Source organism: Epinephelus lanceolatus, chromosome 3 (genome assembly GCF_041903045.1).
Source record: "Epinephelus lanceolatus isolate andai-2023 chromosome 3, ASM4190304v1, whole genome shotgun sequence".
NCBI lineage: Eukaryota > Metazoa > Chordata > Actinopteri > Perciformes > Serranidae > Epinephelus > Epinephelus lanceolatus.
In genome coordinates, this window is record NC_135736.1 from 22138703 (window position 1) to 22158398 (window position 19696).

The 19696-nt window shown below is 41.3% G+C and overlaps 1 protein-coding gene across 6 annotated transcripts in view; it reads right to left on the reverse strand.

Moving 5' to 3' along the window:
- Positions 1–6340: 6340 nt before the first annotated feature.
- LOC117255201 (protein tweety homolog 3) overlaps positions 6341–19696 on the reverse strand; it is a 28853-nt gene continuing 15497 nt past the window's right edge. For 3 of the 6 annotated variants that reach the window (XM_033623851.2, XM_033623852.2, XM_033623853.2), the window contains exons 4-15: positions 18013–18124; positions 17688–17908; positions 16367–16462; positions 16139–16211; positions 15927–16002; positions 14151–14206; positions 13914–14006; positions 13627–13719; positions 13405–13541; positions 11348–11521; positions 9427–9502; positions 6341–7724 (exon numbers count right to left, since the gene is read on the reverse strand). In XM_033623851.2, coding sequence (XP_033479742.1) covers positions 7590–7724; positions 9427–9502; positions 11348–11521; positions 13405–13541; positions 13627–13719; positions 13914–14006; positions 14151–14206; positions 15927–16002; positions 16139–16211; positions 16367–16462; positions 17688–17908; positions 18013–18124 — 1342 coding nt within the window. In that variant the 3' untranslated portion in view covers positions 6341–7589. The remainder of the gene's footprint in view (positions 7725–9426; positions 9503–11347; positions 11522–13404; positions 13542–13626; positions 13720–13913; positions 14007–14150; positions 14207–15926; positions 16003–16138; positions 16212–16366; positions 16463–17687; positions 17909–18012; positions 18125–19696) is intronic. The other 3 variants (XM_078166138.1, XM_078166139.1, XM_078166140.1) reach the window with 1 other exon arrangement.

Consider the following 19696-nt stretch of genomic DNA (forward strand, 5'->3'; position numbering starts at 1 on the left):
TGTGTGTGTGTGAGAGTTTGTGCTGTTGCACTGTGGGGGGATTTTAAATCGGGTTGTAAGGGACACAGCTTCCATCTTTGACCTCTGACCTTGTTTATGAACTGCTGGGTTCCTGTCTGGAGACCCCCCCCCGTCCCCCCTCCTGCATCTGGAACGCTGAAACAAGAGTTGTTGTCTTATCTGATGGAGCCATACGCAAGGCCCTGGAGAGATAAAGGCAGAACCAAAACATTAGCTGCATGCCTCTGTTTGTGTGTGTGTGTGTGTGTGTGTGTGTGTGTCACGGCCTCTCTCCTACTGTGAACTCAGAGATGTCGGACTGTGTGGACCATTGGGAGTGTTTAGACAAAGTCACACACAGTAGTGATTTTGTGATGTTATTCTGAGGTTTAACGTGCGTCTGAGTGACACCTGCTGGCTGCATGTGGTACTGCAACGAGTAGTTTTGTCTATTAAAAGTCACTGGTGCTTGTCTTGAGCCATTTTTATAGCTAGCTGTAAATTCAGCTGTTGACCTACACACAGACCTGTTATCATGCTCCTTTAGACGTAGGTAATTTAAAGGTGTGACATCTTCGTAAGGGTCCATGGACTGTGTTAAACACCAGGGACAAAGATGGAAATGATATTCAACATCCCTCCCATTCACAATACATGAGCTTCATTTTCCATATTTCCTTTTTTTTCACTTTTATTAAAAGGGTCAAGTCAAGATTAAATTAGTCCAGGTAGTCCTCTAACTGTAAAGCACACATGGTGTAACTACCTGCCCTCTTTTCCTGCTGTTTCTGCATTTCAGAAGTAGGTTACCATCACCAGAAATAGCCTGACAAGCATGATTACCTGTGTGAAAAAGCTTTGTATGCTGAGTCATGGTGTGGAGACTTTCTTGACTGAGGCTTTTTGCTCTGTCTGTGAGAGTACAAATGTAAAGTTTTAAAGTCCAGATAGCTGCTGTGATATATGAATGTCTGAGTCAGTGACATTTTGTTTGACTGTACAGCATTTAAACAGAGTGAAGCATGTGTTGTGTGAGGTGCAGTTGACAGCAAATGAAATGTGCTGTTACACTAATATGCCACAAAATCAGCTCTTTTGCAATCAGTGTAGTAGATGCTCTGTGTGTGTGTGTGTGTGTGTGTGTGTGTGTGTGTGTGACTTTGTTCTTGTTGTTGGCAATACCAAAAAAACTTTAAGAGCAGTCCAGTGTAGTCCATAATGCAGTACATATCTAGAGGTGGAGAATTTGATGTTGGAGGCTGAGATCAACCTGCACACTTCTTACTGTAAATGAGATCTACAGTGTCAGTCTCAAGTTTCACAGATCCACTCTGAGTGTCTTGTTCATGTTTGTACCTTCTGTAGGTGAAATGTTTAGGTGATAGATTTGGGGTTCACTGTTGTGGTTGGATAAATCCAGAGCGATTACACTGAGACGACTATTTTCAGACATCTTGTGTAATTACCGTCTGTCAGTGGAAACAAACATGGTGGCAGTAACCTGAACAACCTGAATTCACATTTTTGTTACTGAACTGACCCTGATTAGATCCAGTGCTACTGCACACACATACAGTCTGAAACAGTCCTTCCATATTACAGAAGGATGGATGTGCAGTAGTGTGGCTGCTGGGTGATGTAATTGCATGTAAATACCACTAGGTGGAGACAACAGGGCAATTTCTCAGAGTGTGAGGTTCAGTGTAGGTTGGTAAAATATTGTTCACTCCTGATATCACACCTACAACTAAACCTTAGAATTATATTTTAAGTATGTCTGATGTTCTTTTGATCACATTTTATATCTCTCCATCAGCTGAGAGTTCATTTGAATGCGATTCCTTCTGGACTCTGCTTTCATACTTAAAAACTGAACTCTCAATATAACTGAGGTGGGACGAAGTCTTTGTTTTGCAAGTCTCAAGTCTTTGCACTCAAGTCCCAAGTTAAGAAAGGCAAGTCACAAATCAAGACTGATAAGTCCCAAGTCCTACACTTAAAGATTTAAGTCCTGAACAAGCATTAACACGCTCTTCAGCAAATGTAATGCCATTTTGACAACAGAGTAACAATATATTAAATTCACAAAAATCATGGATGCTTTTAAAACTTTGGACTTATTTGTTTAAACAAGTTTAGTCAAACAAGTCCAACTGAACTTAATCATAAAAACGTAGTGCCGACATAGCACTTTCATACAGCACTTTTAACCATTACTACAACAGAATGAATTTTGTATATTCTGTCCTGTCTTGTATTTGATTCATTTCATATATGAAAAATGTCTATGACTTTCTCTTCCCAAATTTGTAAGACATTTTCTACAAAGATAGAACTTGTGACAAAGTTTTTTAAACACAAATTTTTTGGTCTTGGGTGGAAGGTATCAAGTATTTTCAAGTCAAAAGGTTCAAGTCCAAGGGAAGTCACAGGTCATTGCCGTTAAAGTTCAACTTCAGTTGCAAGTCTTTTATGATTTTGTCAAGTTGAGTCTAAAGCATTCAAAGTTGTGACTCAAGTTGGACTTGAGTCCAAGTCATGTGGTTGAGTCCACGCTTAGACTAGAAACTGTATGTATATTTAAATGAATCACAGGACTGAGGCTGAGGACGAATTATTCACAGTTCAGGGGTCCAAAATGCAACTGTAATCAGTCAGAGACACTTCTTTTCTATCAAAATCTGTTAACACTGCTGATAATAAACATCGGAGAGGTAATTAGCAAACAATACACTGATAACACATTGTTCTGATTTCCCAACATGATACTTACATCTAACAGCTGCAGTAAAATAAACTGAACCTTAAGACATCACATTAAATGCACCATCACTGTGAAGACTGAGTCCAGATTAATGGAGGTGTTTCCCTCATTTCATCACCATCAGTCATTTCTCTACTTGACATAATTGGTGATGCATAGTTGGGGCAGGCATGATGTCATATTTTCACTACATGATTATCATAACCAAAGAGTTCACAATAATGATATTATCGTGACATCTATAGAAAATTTGGACAATAATCAAAATAATAATGCTATCAGTCGAAATCATCATCAACTTTGTTAATTATAGGTTTTGTCTCTTTTCCCGGGAAATGAATTACACTCAAAATGCATGTGTAGGGAGGATGAGAGAGAGTCTGTGACCATAAGTGTACCAAATTGTACAAAAAGAGCTATTACACTTGATGCATAGGGAAAAGGTGACCTGCTGGCACTGAAGAAAGGCGACAAAGCAAAAATGGAAATGATTAAAGAGGCCCTGTCTTATTTACACAGTATCATATGTGTAATATTATCATATCAATATTTCATTTTTAAATATCACCTTTATCGCCTGATATACACTCACCGGCCACTTTATTAGGTACACCTTGCTAGTACCAGGTTGGACCCCCTTTTGCCTTCAGAACTGCCTTAATTCTTGGTGGCACAGATTCAACAAGGTGCTGGAAACATTCCTCAGAGATTTTGGTCCATATTGACATGATAGCATCACACAGTTGCTGCAGATTTGTCTGCTGCATATTCATGATGCGAATCTCCCGTTCCACCACATTCCAAAGGTGCTCTATTGGATTGAGATCTGGTGACTGTGGAGGCCACTGGAGTACAGTGAACTCATTGTCATGTTCAAGAAACCAGTTTGAGATGATTTGAGCTTTGTGACATTGCGCGTTATCCTGCTGGAAGTAGCCATCAGAAGATGGGTACACTGTGGTCATAAAGGGATGGACACAGTCAGCAACAATACTCAGGTAGGCTATGGTGTTTAAACCATGCTCAGGTGGTACTAAGGGGCCCAAAGTGTGCCAAGGAAATATCCCCACACCATTACACCACCAGCACCAGCCTGAACCATTGATACAAGGCAGGATGGATCCATGCTGTCATGTTGTTCACGCCAAATTCTGACCCTACCATCTGAATGTCGCAGCAGAAATCAAGACTCTCTCTTTTTCTAATCTTCTATTGTCCAGTTTTGGTGAGCCTGTGTGAACTGTAGCCTCAGTTTCCTGTTGTTAGCTGACAGGAGTGGCACCTGGTGTGGTCTTCTGCTGCTGTAGCCCATCTGCTTCAAGGTTGGACGTGTTGTTGGTTCAGGGATGGTCTTCTGCAGACCTTGGTTGTAACCAATGGTTATTTGAGTTACTGTTGCCTTTCTATCATCTTGAACCAGTCTGGCCATTCTCCTCTGACCTCTGGCATCAACAAGGCATTTTCACCCAGAGAACTGCTGCTCACTGGATGTTTTCTCTTTTTGGGACCATCATCTGTAAACCCTAGAGATGGTTGTGTAAAAACCTCACTGACCTGGGCGACGTCCGAGCCAGGATTCAACTGTTTCTTTCTAATCTTTCAGTTGACATTTGTTATTGTGTATCCCCTTGGCTTTTCGGGTGCACTCAGCTCCAATAAAACACTGACAATGACGTCAATAAAGAGATGAACACCAAGTGGACGCCTCTGTCCATTCACTCATTGAAAAGAACCCGCAGTCTTGATCAGTACGTTAAAGTTGCTTTAATTTCTTTTTTTAAAACATTTATTCCAGGCTGAATGATATCATTACCACAGTTTTGACATGTACATCATTAATATCTTAGTTAACCATCAGAAAATAAAAACAGCCATAGAAAACATTGTTTGTCTGTCACATCTGGACGGAGCTGTACTTGAAGTCCTGTAAATACCACATGAACACACAAACACTGCTGACTCTTCAACATGACCACAGATCTTTTTTTTTTATCCCATCAAGACAGACTGTACCAGGCCGTTTAAAACCAAAACAGCTTCGCACAGGAATTCAAATACAACTTTCAGTCAGGTGCGCAGACTACACTGGAATAGTTTTATTAAAACATTGCAAGACAGAGAGTCATTCACCATTAATAAGAGAGGAAAAACGCTGCTCTTGCCTTTATTCTCCTACAAAACAGCTAGCTATTATTTTATCTTTAAAGTTTGATTTTTACAAGACAGAGAAAAATAAAAAAAACATGTTGTGATATGAAGAGTGTTGTAAGAGTTTAAAAACATTATGAAAGGCCATTAATCAGTGACTAGTCCCACAGATCTTAACACTGTTTGCATTTATGGTGCAAAAAACACTGTAAAGTACTAGACCATAGGTAGCATTGTTACCATAACATGGACATTTTCTTTCTAGTAAAATCACACATGTAAGATTGTCTCGCTAATACGAGAAGTGGTCATTGATTAATAATAAAATTATTAAAATGCTGTACAGTGATGGTGGTTGAAAGGTGTTTGGATGTTAGGGCTCTGCTCACTCAGCTAATAATCACTAGATTCCAGGTTTCTCTGAAATGCTCTTTCTATCTACTACATCACCCCTAATGCAAATGGTTGTCAGCGGGATGTCACAGCTGTGGGAGGGCGTGCAGTTATTACAGCTCTAGATGTGAATGTAAACAGGACAAAAGTAGGGAGGGATGGATTTTTGTAACAAACTGTGTTTTGTGTGTGTGTGTGTGTGTGTGTGTATTGAGTATGTATGTCTGTACAGCATGTGTATGTGTGTGTGTGTTTCGATGCGTGTTTATGAGGGCATGCGTGGCATCTGTGTAGAAATGACTCAGGCTAGATAGGCTGGCCCTTGCTTGATGCCAGTCAGACACAGTACATCACTGTACTTACACACAGTAACACTGAGATAGAGCAATAGCCAATCACGCTGCAGTGATGTCACACACACGGGTTCACGAATACAGTTTTTATACACTGTACAGAGAGTTTAAGAGCGGGAGGGAAAACCACTGGCAGTGTCCCAGGCAGTGTGTATCACTTCTCCGTCTCGCAAAGTCACCTTGAAGAGAATTTGTGCTCGTGTGTAAAAAAAAAAAAGTTAAAGAAAAACAGACTCACTACTGGTGGCTAAAGGTCGCTCCAAGGTCACCAGTTGACAAAATAAAAGCAAAGGAAGTACAGAACAGTAAAGAATAAGAAACAGAATACTACTTGGTCACAGTATCACATCCTGAATTTAAGCTTTAAAAATAAAAAAAACACCCACTTTCCTTCATTTTGTAACACTTTTACGTAACATTATTTATCAGGGAAATTACCTTTTCAGGATTCGGGACACAACTTCCATTCGGTAATAACGGACAGCTGTTTTATTTTTACTGCTTTTTATATTCCTGATCACATCCCTGAATAAAAACAAAACATTTAAGTAAAAAAAACAAAAATTCCGTCCCCCCTCGGTCCTCATCATCTCCTGGGACTCTGACTGGCTTCCATAGCACCTGGCAAATGTGTAGTCGCAGTTTTCAGTGAGTCTTAATCAATTTCTGCCCATTGTTTTCCTTTTTCAAGTGTCTTTTCCATCCCTTTGCGTTTACAGTCACAGGGAAAACATTCAATGTGAGTTTTTTTTTTCCCTTTTTTGAGACACATGGAGGCAGCAGAAGAGGAGGACAGAATCAGGCATCCCTCATATTCAGAGTTTTTTGGCACAGGTTGAGCCTTCTATATGTCCCTTGTGTCTCGCTCCAATTCCCAAAATTCAAATCAGCTATTCCACAACAGGATTCCTGGCTCGTGTTCAAACTGCATTAATCGACACGTGTACTGTATGTGCACGTAAACCAACACGAGAGAGAGAGAGAGAGATGTGGACACACTTTTCGAGCTCACGATTCAAGTCTTAGTTAGACGACAATGTTAAGCTAAAGAGGATGTGGTGGTACTGTTTCTATCTAAACATGGCTTTCTGATTCACTGGCTTAGTATTTATACAGATGCGTTTGCCTACTTATGTGTGTGTGTGTGTGTGTGTGTGTGTGTGTGTGTGTGTGTGTATGTGAGATACAGCAAAAATTTCCATGATAAACACGCAGCACACCACATTACCAGTAATAATTCAACAGTCTACTTCTCATGAAATCAGAGTAAAGCACATGTTTACTATTTACAGGTCTGTACAGCGTGTGTGTGTGCTTGTGTGTGTGTGTGTGTGTGCTTGTGTTTGTGTGTGTGTGTGTGTGTGTGTTTGTGTGTGTGTGTGTGCACTTGTCTGTGTGTGACTGTGTGGTCTGAATGTTTCAGTGTCAGGGAATTGAGTGGTGAGAGCTGTCTCCACTGGAGGGCGGCGTACGGAAACCAGCGGAGGGAGAGAGGGTTGAAAAGCAGAAGAGGAAACTGTAGACAGAGCCAAGGCGCTTTAGTTGCTGTGCATTGTGGGTATGAGGGCTACTCCATCACAGCAATGGTGAAACGAGCAGCTTGGGGTGTGTGTGTGTCCAGTAAGATGAGGAGCAGAAGTCGTGATCTACCGGGATGGGCTTTGGCTTTTGGATGACTGTGGATGAGAAGTAGAGGTTGACCTTCAAAGTGCAGTCCTTTGCTGAGGTGCTCGGTTGATGAGTTGTGACGTGCTGTGTTGTTTCTGGTGAACCGGTTAGTGTAGGTGAAATTCAGTGGACCTTGAAAAACCTGGGGTCCTGTTGGTGCTTTAAACAGCTCTGGTTGAGCTCTGGTGAACACTGAGATGTTGTTATTGGCTGTGAAAACTGGATTCAGGCAGTACTGGGATGGACTGGTGTGGTTCTGGTCTCTAGTGGACTGAGGACTGTGGTCGGGCAGCGGGGTGAGGCCGGCTAGCCGGGTCCAGTTGGTCGTTGGGAACGGAGCGTCGGTTCTGGTCCGGTCGGTTGGTGGCTAGGTACTTCGCTCTCATACTGGAGGTGTACTGGAGAGACGGAGGACAGCGAAGAACACAGGAGAGAGGGGGTGTGGAGGAGGAGTGAAGAGAAGTGGGTGACAGAGGGAAATATGTCGGGAGAGGAAGAGACAATTAGAAGCACGAGGGAAGATCACATAAAGACAACAAGAGAAGAAGGGAAAACATGCATGTATTACAATTAAGCCTTATTTACAGTGGAGAATAAAGTAGAAACAGATTAACAGTTAAATTATGTACATTGGATCAGGCAATATAAATGGTTGTAAGTGATAGATAGATAGATAGATAGATAGACAGATAGATAGATAGACAGATAGATGGTATGACGACGTGAGGCAAACAAACACAAACAGTTACAGCAGAAATACTTTGACCAGTCATTTGGACAGCCGGGGGTTTGATTACAACAGTCATTCATCATATAACAGCTGATTAGGTCTGGATGATGTTATTGTAAATTAGCAGATGTGGTTCATTTTGTCAGTGGTTTGTAGTTAGTGCTCTAGTTCTGATGTAGCAGGTTAGCCTGGTATGAGTTAGTGGTCTCTCGTTGAGCAGCTAGCTTTTTACTGTTGGAGGATCTCTGGTTTCCACATCACTGCAGATCACTGATGATGGGCGAGCACTCTGGACAGCAGCCCGGGGGTCGACAGCCCTGCCTAAGAGTGATGAATCGTGGCCATTTTGGCGGCCGCTACGGTTCAACAGTGGAGGTGGGAGACGTGTGCTCCTGTTACTGTTTAATGGTGAAGGGTGAGGGGGCACAGAAACAGAGGACACATACACCTCGACAAGAAAATGCACACATAGACACACTGTGGGAACAGGGGGGGGAGGGGGGAGCAGGAAGTTTAGAGGTTTGGGCTCAAAATTTTTCATCTTCACTGCAGAGTACGGCCAGTTGACATGGAGCAAGGAATGTATCCTAGGAGAATACATATTGCTAGATTTGTGAGTTAAAATTTGTCAGTCCACAGTATTGTAGCCCCAAATGTACACAGTTGATACTGCATGGTACAACATCCACAACTACAGGCCCAGCAGCACCTTGTCAAAGCCAGAATAATCAACCTGTTTGTGGCAAATAGTTACAAAAAGAGGTGCAATTCAGACACCTGCAAGAAAGGCAGAATTATGTCTTTTGGTTTTGAAGAAAAAAGTTTATGCATTACAGTTCTAAATATTTTAAAAAATCCCTCAAAGCTGATCATCTGTTGTTACATGGTCTACAAATTCTCCTCACATGGAATTGACAGCCACAGTGAAACCAACCAGACTTTTTACATCAGAAATAGAGGACAACTTTGTGTCTAACATGACCCAACAATTATATCAAAAGAGACAGGCCTCTCTTTTGATGCAGGTGCAAATCCTACTAACAATAGGCTTCTTTTCAAACGTCCAGTTATCCCAGGCTGCCAAAATGACCTTCATAGAGGCGATCCATGATCACGGTCTAGTTTGAGCACAGAGGACACTTGCAGTGGTGTAGGGATAGGGGACTACCTTCCAATATCCACACTAGCATGCTATAAAAACATCAGACGTAAGATACAAGTACATTTGTCAACACCGTGCTTCCTTCGTTACATTCTAAAATTACAAAATGCCATCTCTGTGGGCTCTGCGGTTTTGGTTATTTCCCAGCTGCACAGTGGGTATTGGAAGATAGTGGAGGGAGAGTGTGTTCTAGAAAGTGTGCACTTACAGAGGGTGGAGGGGACTCCCTGCCAATCAGGGGGGTGTTCTCACACCGAGGGTTCTGAAAGTTTGCGTTCTGGCTCCTGCATTATAGAATAAGAGGTTACTGCATGTGGTCACCCTGCCACTGTTCAGCTCAGTTGCTGAGCTGTTGATCTGTTGTCCATTTGTGGTCTGCGACTTAATGACTCTCTGACAAATGGCCTCAGTAATAATTACAAGTCAGGGCCTTAAGCTGAAGCTTGGTACCATATAGCCAGGGGTTAAACACCTCTGCCACAGTCCAACATAGTTAACATTCTTTCTTAACAATGCACAAAAGACAAACATTTAGTCTCACAATGGGACACAGGCTCAGTAAAACAGTACTTCTATCAGGGTGTGTGCCCACAGGAAACAAGTCTTAGGCATTAACTGAAGTATAGAAGTAAATTATGGCAGTGTGTAACTATAAAGGAATTTTCAAAAAAGTAGACTTTTAAACATATTTGGTCATCAAGCTTCAAGTGTCCCTTGCAAGCTCAAAGCCAAATAAAGGCTATTTTCTTGATTTCTGTTATTTTAACAACACAACTGATCACTGATGTTAACAGTCACACAGCTACAAACCTCAGGTAGGTATTTTAAGTGTCTGAAAACGTAAAGGCACATAGTTCAACTTACAGTATGAACGCAAAGACATACCTAGAGGATATGACTAAAGTTTCCACAAGGAAAATAAATCAAAATTAGCTTACACAGTCCAAAGTTTTTAAACTAAAACTGTATTTTTACCCAGGTAGCTTGATATAAAAACATGTATAAATCATTGTTCAGTATTTACAGCTCTGTTTAAGATAAAATGTGAGATCTTTAACTTTAAGGACAAATAAGGGGTTTTCTATGTTTTGGTCTATTAACTAGAAATGTATAGTTTATATTACTGCCAAATCATTTTCCAAAGTATACATCCACTGTCAAATACTGAAATGATTTCCTAGGATTAAGTGAAAATGGTCTTTTGGCCGCTGGTAGTCTGGCAGCTGACTCTTGTTCTTATATGTCAGATTCCACAAGCACGACAAAGAAAAAATATCTGCTCACAACTGTATAATCATGCAATCATAGCTTAACTTTGGCTTAAAAGCAAATATTACCAAATATGCCATTCAGTGCAGGAGATTACCTATCTCAGGCAAGCGTCGAGTCTGAAACCATTTTGGTATGAAACCAAACTGACTACCTGGCTACATGTTAGGGAATAAATCACTCTAAAACCCTGCTGTCTCCTGTAGAATATAATCATCAGTACTGTTAAGCATACAGGCTTTGTTAATGGCCCAAATCATGGAAAACATGGTCCTTTAATGGTCCAGAAAACTCAAAATGCCACATAACTTTCAGAATAAACGTACTGTCTATTTCTTGCTGCAGTTACAGTTCTTTCCAAACAGTACATAGTACTTGATTAGCTCACAGCTAAAACAGTAGCAAGCAGTAGCAGACTAAAGATGTATATGCTTATTTCTCTTCTTTGTTGTATTCAGAGCAAGCAGTCCTGTGGCAGACTGTAACATGTAGCAAGCAGGGTAAAAGTATTAACTTATACTACTGCGAGTGAATTCTCTTTTAAAAGGGTTTTTGCTAACATTATGGACTGAAACAGGCAGGCTGGCTGATACAGCAAGCAGCGTTTTTTTTGTCTGTCATCAAAGGGAAAGCTAGTGAAGGATTTTGACTTACTGAGTGAAATACTGCTGACACTGTGTCACGAGGGACATGCGAGCCATATAAAGCAAAAAAAAACTAGCTATTCTAACTCACAGTATCACAGGCAGTGAGCGTTGCTATGCTGCTAGTCTGAGTCACGAGGGGGCAAGCATCAGCTACTTATGGCAGGCAGTGTATTGATCCTGCTAGCCTCTAGCTAGCGGTAGGTGCTAACTCACATGTATTCAGTGACGGGGGCATTGCTGACAGTGTGGGCTGTAGCGGGCAGGCTAGCTTCGCTACCGTAGCTGGAGCCACAGCTGTAGAGACTGGGCATGTGAACGCGGTACAGGTTATCGTGCACACCGCCCCGTGAGGCACCCGACTCGTCCTCTCCGTCTTCCTCATCCGTCCTTCAATTGGTCAGGGTAAGGGCAGGGCACGAGAGGGCATGATGATAGGAGGGGAAAAGGTAGAGGGGAGGGAGATCCGAGAGAGACAACATAGTGTAAACAAGTGGTTGAAGAGGAGGTTAGGAGAGGGGAAGGTGTACTTGTACTATGAGTCCCCTGATACAAAAGACTGGGTAAGGCCATGCCTTCAGCACCAAAGCAGCTGAACAAGAAGAAAAGGAACATGGGCAGCATTCATCTACAAACAGGTCCACTACAAGTACAGCGAGGTCTCTAGTGTTACTACACAGCCCAGAGTGGACCCATGAAGCTATTTTTTGTTGCTGTGTGTGGTTACATAATATTAAACTGTATGACAATAGTAGATTCCTCAATACTTTCAAAGTTCTCTTAATACGTAGAAACATGCAGTCATTTTCTTCATGCAGACATCCTCTACTGACATAGAGGATTCGGTCCTGATGGTTACTGTCCATTTCAAAGTGTCTGAGCGGAGTCAAATTTCAAAGATCCATTTTCTTCAAATTACTTCATGCATCACTAAGTGCTCCATGAAACTTAAAGCAAAAACGTCAGGAAAAAAGGAGATAATATGGCTGGTTTGGGCAAACCATTTTCAGACATAAAATGGTCAAAATGTAAAACGGCCAGCAACGTAACAGAATGAGGTATCAAATAAGATATGTGCTGATTTGGAAGTTGGATCTCTGGCTACAGAAATGTACTGGCTTCTACGATGTATGGGTCAACCACAAAATACATGTACATGTGCATATGTAGAGTCTGTTAAAGACTATTTTTTTCATCTTCCTTCTTGTTTTTGGGAAGTCTATATCAGCTGTCAACATACTAACAGGGTCACATCAGTGAAGAGGGAGGGAGCTGTATAAAGAACATTTTTTGCAGGGCACAAAAGTAGTCACTGCATTGACTGGCCACCAGATGGAGGTGTTTCACTCAGGCAACCAAAAAAGAGCTAAGCTGTGCAGCCCATCAAACAGACTCAGCAGTTGCAGCACAGTCAGCCTAATATGCAACCAACCCCATGAGCAGTTGTTCTTGCTGAATTCGGGGACATTAGGGATTATTGTTCTATACCTGCTGGGCCATGCATTAGCATTGCTGGTAATTCACACCCAACAAACAAGCGTAAAACACCACTACTGTGGCACAGCGGTGTTTCATACTTCAAACCGTTCACCAGAGTGAAACCCATCACCGCATGAAATAGTCTAGAGCTTTTTGCACTGATTTTTACCAAATAATTGTTTGCTTGAATGCTATTTAAACAGGCTGTTTTATCGGACCATAGGGTCGTTTAATTTCCTCGATATCCACCATCATTCGCTGAAGCCCAAAGCATTTCCAAATCAGGACAGGGAAAGAGGAGGAAGGGACGGAACAGAAGGAGGAAGTGGGGCACGGACAAAAAAAAAAAAAAAAAAATAACGTGGTGATACACAATCTAACACAACACTGGTGCTCCAAGTCCACAGCGGAGAAAAGAAAATGAGAGATAAGTACAAACATGGAAACAAACAATCAGCCAGACTGGCGGTGCTAACGGCAAACAATAAAATAAACAAAACTTGCAGAGAAAACTGGATGGATGCAAAGACAGGCAGGAAGACGTACGGAAGGATAAAACAGCTCAGGAGGCAAAAACACTTAAAGAATGACATGCATGGGCACCATATATTCTTTATGGGTCTTTCCACTGTTTTCAGGTCATAAGATGAGTTTAGCTCAACAATTAAGAGAGGTTAGAGCTAGTAACGTGTTAGCTGTTAGTGTACAGATTAACTGAGGAGAGATTTAGCGATGCAAATGCTTGTGCATGTCTTGTGTGTGTTGGTGAGAGAGACTGTATGTGTGTGTGTTACCTCTTGCCAGGCCAGGTGTGTGGCACACTGCACACAATGGAGGAGAACATCAGAGCAGTGACAAAAGAGAAAAGAACCAGGTAGATGAGACCCTCCACCCCGTCATAACACAGCCCAGTCAATGCCTGAACGTAGTCCTACACAGAGAGGAAGAGGAGTCAGTTGTTAAGAAAGTGTGGATTTTGAGTTCTCTCCTCTAACACAACACACACACTGACTCACCATGTGTAGGCTGCGACAGTCGACCAGAGCAGTCAGCTGGTGAAGACCAACCTCAGTGGAATTCAACACAAACTGGATTTGGTCGAGACTCCCCTGGACACAAGAAGTAAGGTTTACACATGCACATTCAAATATAGATATCCGCCTTCATGTGAATCCTCACACACCACATAAACCTGTGGTGCTTTTGTAACTGCCACTTTCATGACACGTTCCCACTAACGCAAATCCACTCATCCGTGAAAATAAAGACCTACAGATCATTGCACACACAAGCGCACACACACCTTGGTGTTGGCATAATCACGTGTTGCTGATCTCAGTAGCTCTGCCACATCATCCTGCATCTCCACCAATGCTTTGTGACTCCCTGACAGCCTCTAAAAAACATACAGAGAGACACAAACAAATGCATCTTTTGGTTGTTTTACAGGTTTAAGCAGGTGAATCGCCTGAAATAAAAGAAGCAAACAGAATGCATTCTATAAAAATCTAAAATTCAAAAGACAAGAGGGTGGAGTTACCTGCTGGAAGGGGTTAATTTGTCCAGAGTTGCACCTCAGGTAATACTGCAGGATATCTGGGAATGAACCAATACATACACATTTATAAAAAGATAATACAGACACTTAAAATTAAATTTCCTACAACTTGAGGCAAGTTAGACTTCAGACGTTTTTAGTGCCACTTGAAATTGAAATACAGTTTTACAATAACCAGAACTGAAGAACAAAAAACATAAACCACATCAGTTATGTAGGGTTGGGAAAATTTTTGCATATAGTGTTTACTGTAACTGTTTACTGTTTAGTTAAATAGCCAATTTTTGTTGAATTTGCACCTCCCTGTGTCGTCCGGAGTAAGGTAACAGCTAGCTACTGTAGCAGACAGAGTGAATCCTCTGCTCTGAGCATCTCAACCAATAAAATACAAGTGTTGTTGGCTCCACTATCCTAATCTGTGTGGTGTTAATGTGAGAGGCATTTAGTAAATTATTTAAGAAAAATAGATGTTACCATTTATTTTAAGATTTTACAATGCAATGTCAGGAAAAAAAAACAATTTAAATAAATCCAACTTCCCATATCTTAGCATTTTAAGTACTTTGAAAGATTGCCTTGAGTCTTTTTAATACCAGTTAAGGCCTAGTTTTTATATTAATGAATTCAGTGCCTTTTAAGACTTTTTAAGGATCTGCAGGAACCCTGTAAAACTTACAGTTTAATGAACAAAAGGCAAACACTATCACTGTATGTACCAAGACTTTCTGAAACCAGAATCTCTATGGATGCTTGTTAGCAGTATTACTCGGGCATAATGCTGTGTGTGTGTTTGTGTGTCTGCGTATTATATGTGTGTGTTACAGAGGCAACATCTGTGCTCTACAGAGCGGAAACAACTGACAGACAACAGAACTCATTAGATGAGTGCAAAGAGGGAAGTGAGGGAGGGAGAGGAAGAAAGGGAGCAATTGAGAAGTAAAGAGGGATATAAAAGGATGAAGAGAGAGAACAAATCAGATAATGATCCTAAGCGAAAAAGCCAAAATGTGCTCTGAATATGCTTTTTTTTTCACATTTGGGACAGGCGGGAGGAAGAGAGCGATGCAGGATTGCTGATGCATTGCAGTCAGCAGAGAGAGAGTAAGAGCTTTTAGATACCAGAGTGTCAGTCAAACACAACCCCCTTGGATACACACATAAACACACACACTTGTGTCTTAAAATAGAAGCAACTTGTCAGGGTGAGATTCAACCGTCAGTGTGAAAGCTGAAGTCAATTCAAAATGCTTCTGCTTATTTGTCAAACTACAGTATCTGCCTGTGAGCAGTCAATTGATGGTTGACCAATCGACTATTCCTTCCTCCATTATGTTCCAGCATCGTATTGAATAACACCTATGTAGAGTGTCTCTGAGTACCCTAAGAAGCACTCTATAAATAACACACATCATTATTATTATTACTTCTAATCATACATTATGAAATGTGTCATCTTTCCAAAGCAGTGGAGAACTTAAATCATTCCCAGTGTTCATAAGTATGTGCAGTTGTGAAATGGGAATGGTACACAGAAGCTTTGAGCTTTTTCTTAAGAAAATCAATCAAAATTATCTAAATAAAACAACTGATAAGTAAAATGTGCCTTTGGTTGAACTGCCAATATCAATTGGATATATTTAACATATGACAGGTCTGTATTTTTAATTCACAGGCCTAAAAGGTTTGGAAACGCTGTGTCTTGGCATAAAACCCTTACTGCTACCAGTTTACTGGCTCTGTGTTCTTTTCTCTGCATACCTTGGTTGATGACAGCATTTTCCTTGGTTACCCTGGTAATGTAGGTATCCGGGGAAACGCAGAAGTCGCTGGCTGACTGTAAGAGGGTAAGCACACATGGCACATCAGGCTACAGTACCATCCACACTGAACATACTCGCTCAAGCAGTGGGAAAAAGATTACATCATTGCAGAGCCAGAGAGCTCGGCAATGTTGCCATGGTTACACTTACAGCAGCGACAGCCAGTTCCAGGCCGAGAGACCCCCAGCTGATTATCAGAGTCAAAACCCCCAGCAGACACACTCTGAAGGACACGAAAATACATATTTTTTAAGTCAAGATTCAGCTTACCAACGTGACATGTGTTACACAGTTATAACACACACAGATTCACAGTGTAGAAAGGGATTCGCATTGTCCAATAGGAGCAACTTTTGGGGTATGATGTAGGTAACTCACCCAATCAGAGTGCCTCTTGAGTTGCGTATAAGGCCGAAGAGCACCAGGAGACAAATAAGTACATCAAACAGCAGCAGGCCAAGATACCCCAACCACCTGTAAACAGATTTACCACAGTGTATAATACTAACAGAGGATATGCCATGACAACACTTTCAACATGCTAGCTACACAGAAACAAAACACATCAGCCACAGCGCAGACAGTGGTAGTCTTTTGGGACTGAGCTAATAAATCCTTTTAAGGAATACGTCACCCACAAAATTAGAATTTGTATATCAATCATCATCCTGCACTACATTGAATTTGTGGAGAAAATGTTTTTCCTACATGCCACCACAGTGAACAAAGAATCCAAAAATGGAGAAATTTCAACAGCAAAACTATATCAAAACATCTGTTTTTAAGCTCTCACACAACTCGTGCAGTATAATCCACGTCTCATTTATCCAGTTGTATGCTCAGTACTTCCAAAACACATGTTTTTTGTTGTTTAAACCTTACTATTTAAAACACTTACCCATAAGGAGTCTCAGGCATGAACAAGTAGCGCGCCTGGGCAAGCATGTGTGTTTGAACTCAATGGAATGGTCAATGGAATGTACAGGCAGAGCTCAAACTTACTCGCTTGCCCGGACGCGCTACTGATATGCCTAAGTGTTACAAACAGCAACAAGGTTTTGGCAAAAATGCATGTGTTTGGAAAGTACTGAGCACACGACTGGATAAATGAGATTTGGATTATACTGTACGAGTTGTGTGAGAGTTTGTAAACAGATGTTGTGATTTAGTTTTGCTGTTGTTAAACACGGCCCCCTCTAGGCATGCCAGAAAAACAAGGCTTTCTTCACTTTCTTCACTAATATAAGGTAACATGGGGTGAGTAAGTGATATATATAAATGATCAATTTGTGGGTGAAGTGTTCCTTTAACATACACCATGTAGGACATTTCCCATATACCAGGGTCACAGTCGGATCACTAGCTAGTTTTTGTTGAAGGTTTTAGACTCAGAATCAAAAGGTTATCAAGGAAAAGTGGCGATTAGTTTATTATCTGGGCTTTCTAGTGTTTCAGCATTGATGCCATGATTGGTCAACACCTTAATGTTCGGGTCAGAGTGATTCATTTTAATGATTTTAACTTACACCCTCCAGCTATTCTGAAAGGATTATCTACCAAAACTCTTGCATAATACTGTATGTAGTGTACTGTAAAAACATCATATTATAAGTTGGTTGAATTCCCTCCAAACAGCTTAGCTTAAACAAGCAAATACTTTTGCATTACAAAACACATAACATTACTTGTTAGAACCGACCTGTAAAAATCGAAAGCCTCCGTCTTGCGGGCCAAGTCCTCCAGGGAAATGTCAGTATTGGACCAGAAGGGAACATCCACCATCAGCCTTACCAGCTCGTCCAGCTGTCCCTGCAGCTTTTGGACGATGGACACATAGTCTGTCTGCTCCTGGAAAGCTGTCTCCAACTGGACCAAGCTCTCCTCCACTGTCTGGTTTAAGGCTAGGGCACTTTCTGACACCTGGATGTTCACAGGAAAGAGAATTAACCTTGAAAGTGCCACAAATCACTTTTTTTTTTATTGTATTGTAAAAGAAAAGTTTAAGGACACAACAGGTAACTCACCAGTTTCTCCACCCCAGATACAGTGCGGTTGGCATGACGGAGGGAGTATGCCAAACGATTGGCTCCATCACTCGACTCCCCATTTCCATAGAATCCTACAGCAATGCCAGCGCTGGGGGGCAGAAAACAGAAAGTGCCAAGTGTTAACACAATGACTAATTCAGCCATCGGATGGCATCAAAGTCATCAATATGGATGAATGAGTCCAATAATATTTTTTTTTTTCCTTTTCTCACAGTGATACACACACAAGCACACACACAACAAAGCAGCAGCAAAGACAGTTAAAGGGGAACTACGCCCTTTTTCAAAATTACTACATGTCGTTCCTGTGGTCTAAGACAGTCAGACAGTCTATAAATATTGGTAAAAATGAACAACTCTCTCACAAATACAAAACCTAGAATGCTAAAACACAAATTTGTGATGTCATAGGGTAGACAGTAAGTCTGGAGCTGCTCCACAGACAATAAATGGTAAAAGCCAGGGGAATGTTCTGCGTATATGGGGACATGTTCTGTTTCAGATCTGAGAACATTACAGTAGATTAAGACTATTCAGGTTTGAAAAAGAAAACAAACATTCTGTGCATCTACAAAATTAGGCTCCCATTCATTGTCTATGGAGCAGCTGCAGATTAGGCTTGGGTGTTGTTACTGTATTTTGGTATACCAGGGTATTAAGAAACCCCAATGGTATGATTTTCACTACCTTCAAAAATACAGACCCTCATCTTACTATTAACTTCAAACTGGAGAGGCTGTAATGAGGATGTTTTGCAGGTAGTGCACATCACACAACACAGGGGGTCAGGCTGGTGCAACAGGCAGCTGAGCTGACAAGAAGGTTAAAAGACTGTTAACAGCCAGACAACACCGACCCGCACCATGTTCTTATTTTCAGATCTACTTCACCCAAACCAGAGTTTGTGATTGTTGGAACGATGAACTAACTAACTAAACTGCGAATAAGACTAACCAAGACAGTTTTTGTGAGCTTTACACTGTTTCTGCCGAGTTTGAATAAAGTGTGTTTTTCCTGTGAGTTACGAGGCAATTAAACTTGGAGTAGTTTGGTGAAAGAGAGAAACTTGAATTCAGAAGGTGCATGGATGTATTGCTCTGTTTTAAAAGCAAAATAGATGTAAGAATATTATCTTTCTTGAAATTTTGTGAGTGTGTTGTGTATTTATTAGACTGAAAATAGTAAGAGAGCTTGCATAAAGTAAGCCTCTGCAACGCGAGGGTGGGGGGAGTAGCACCACACATTGATACCATCATGTACCGTATACCCTGGTAAAATTCCAGGAGGATATAAAGGTAAGACTTAAAGGGTCCGTCTCAATACTCACACTTCCCCTCAAAACTGGCCCTAGCCCTTGTTTTTGCACATTCCCGCGAAGGACTAGGGTGTTGCAAACTTTAGGGAAGTGCTTTTCAGCCCTTAAAACCCCCACCTAATTTGAAGGACCGTGCGATGCATACTTATGAACCCATCTCAACTGAGGGGAAGACTGAATTTCCCAGGATGCATTGCAAAACTATCCAGCCAGGCAAGTTTTCCAGGAAGATGGCAGCCTCCATGAGAAAGCCATCGCACATTTGTAAGTACTATTTTCGCAAATAAGCATGCAAAAATTCCAAATTATGTTGGAATGTGTTATGTTTCTGCATAATGCATTGTT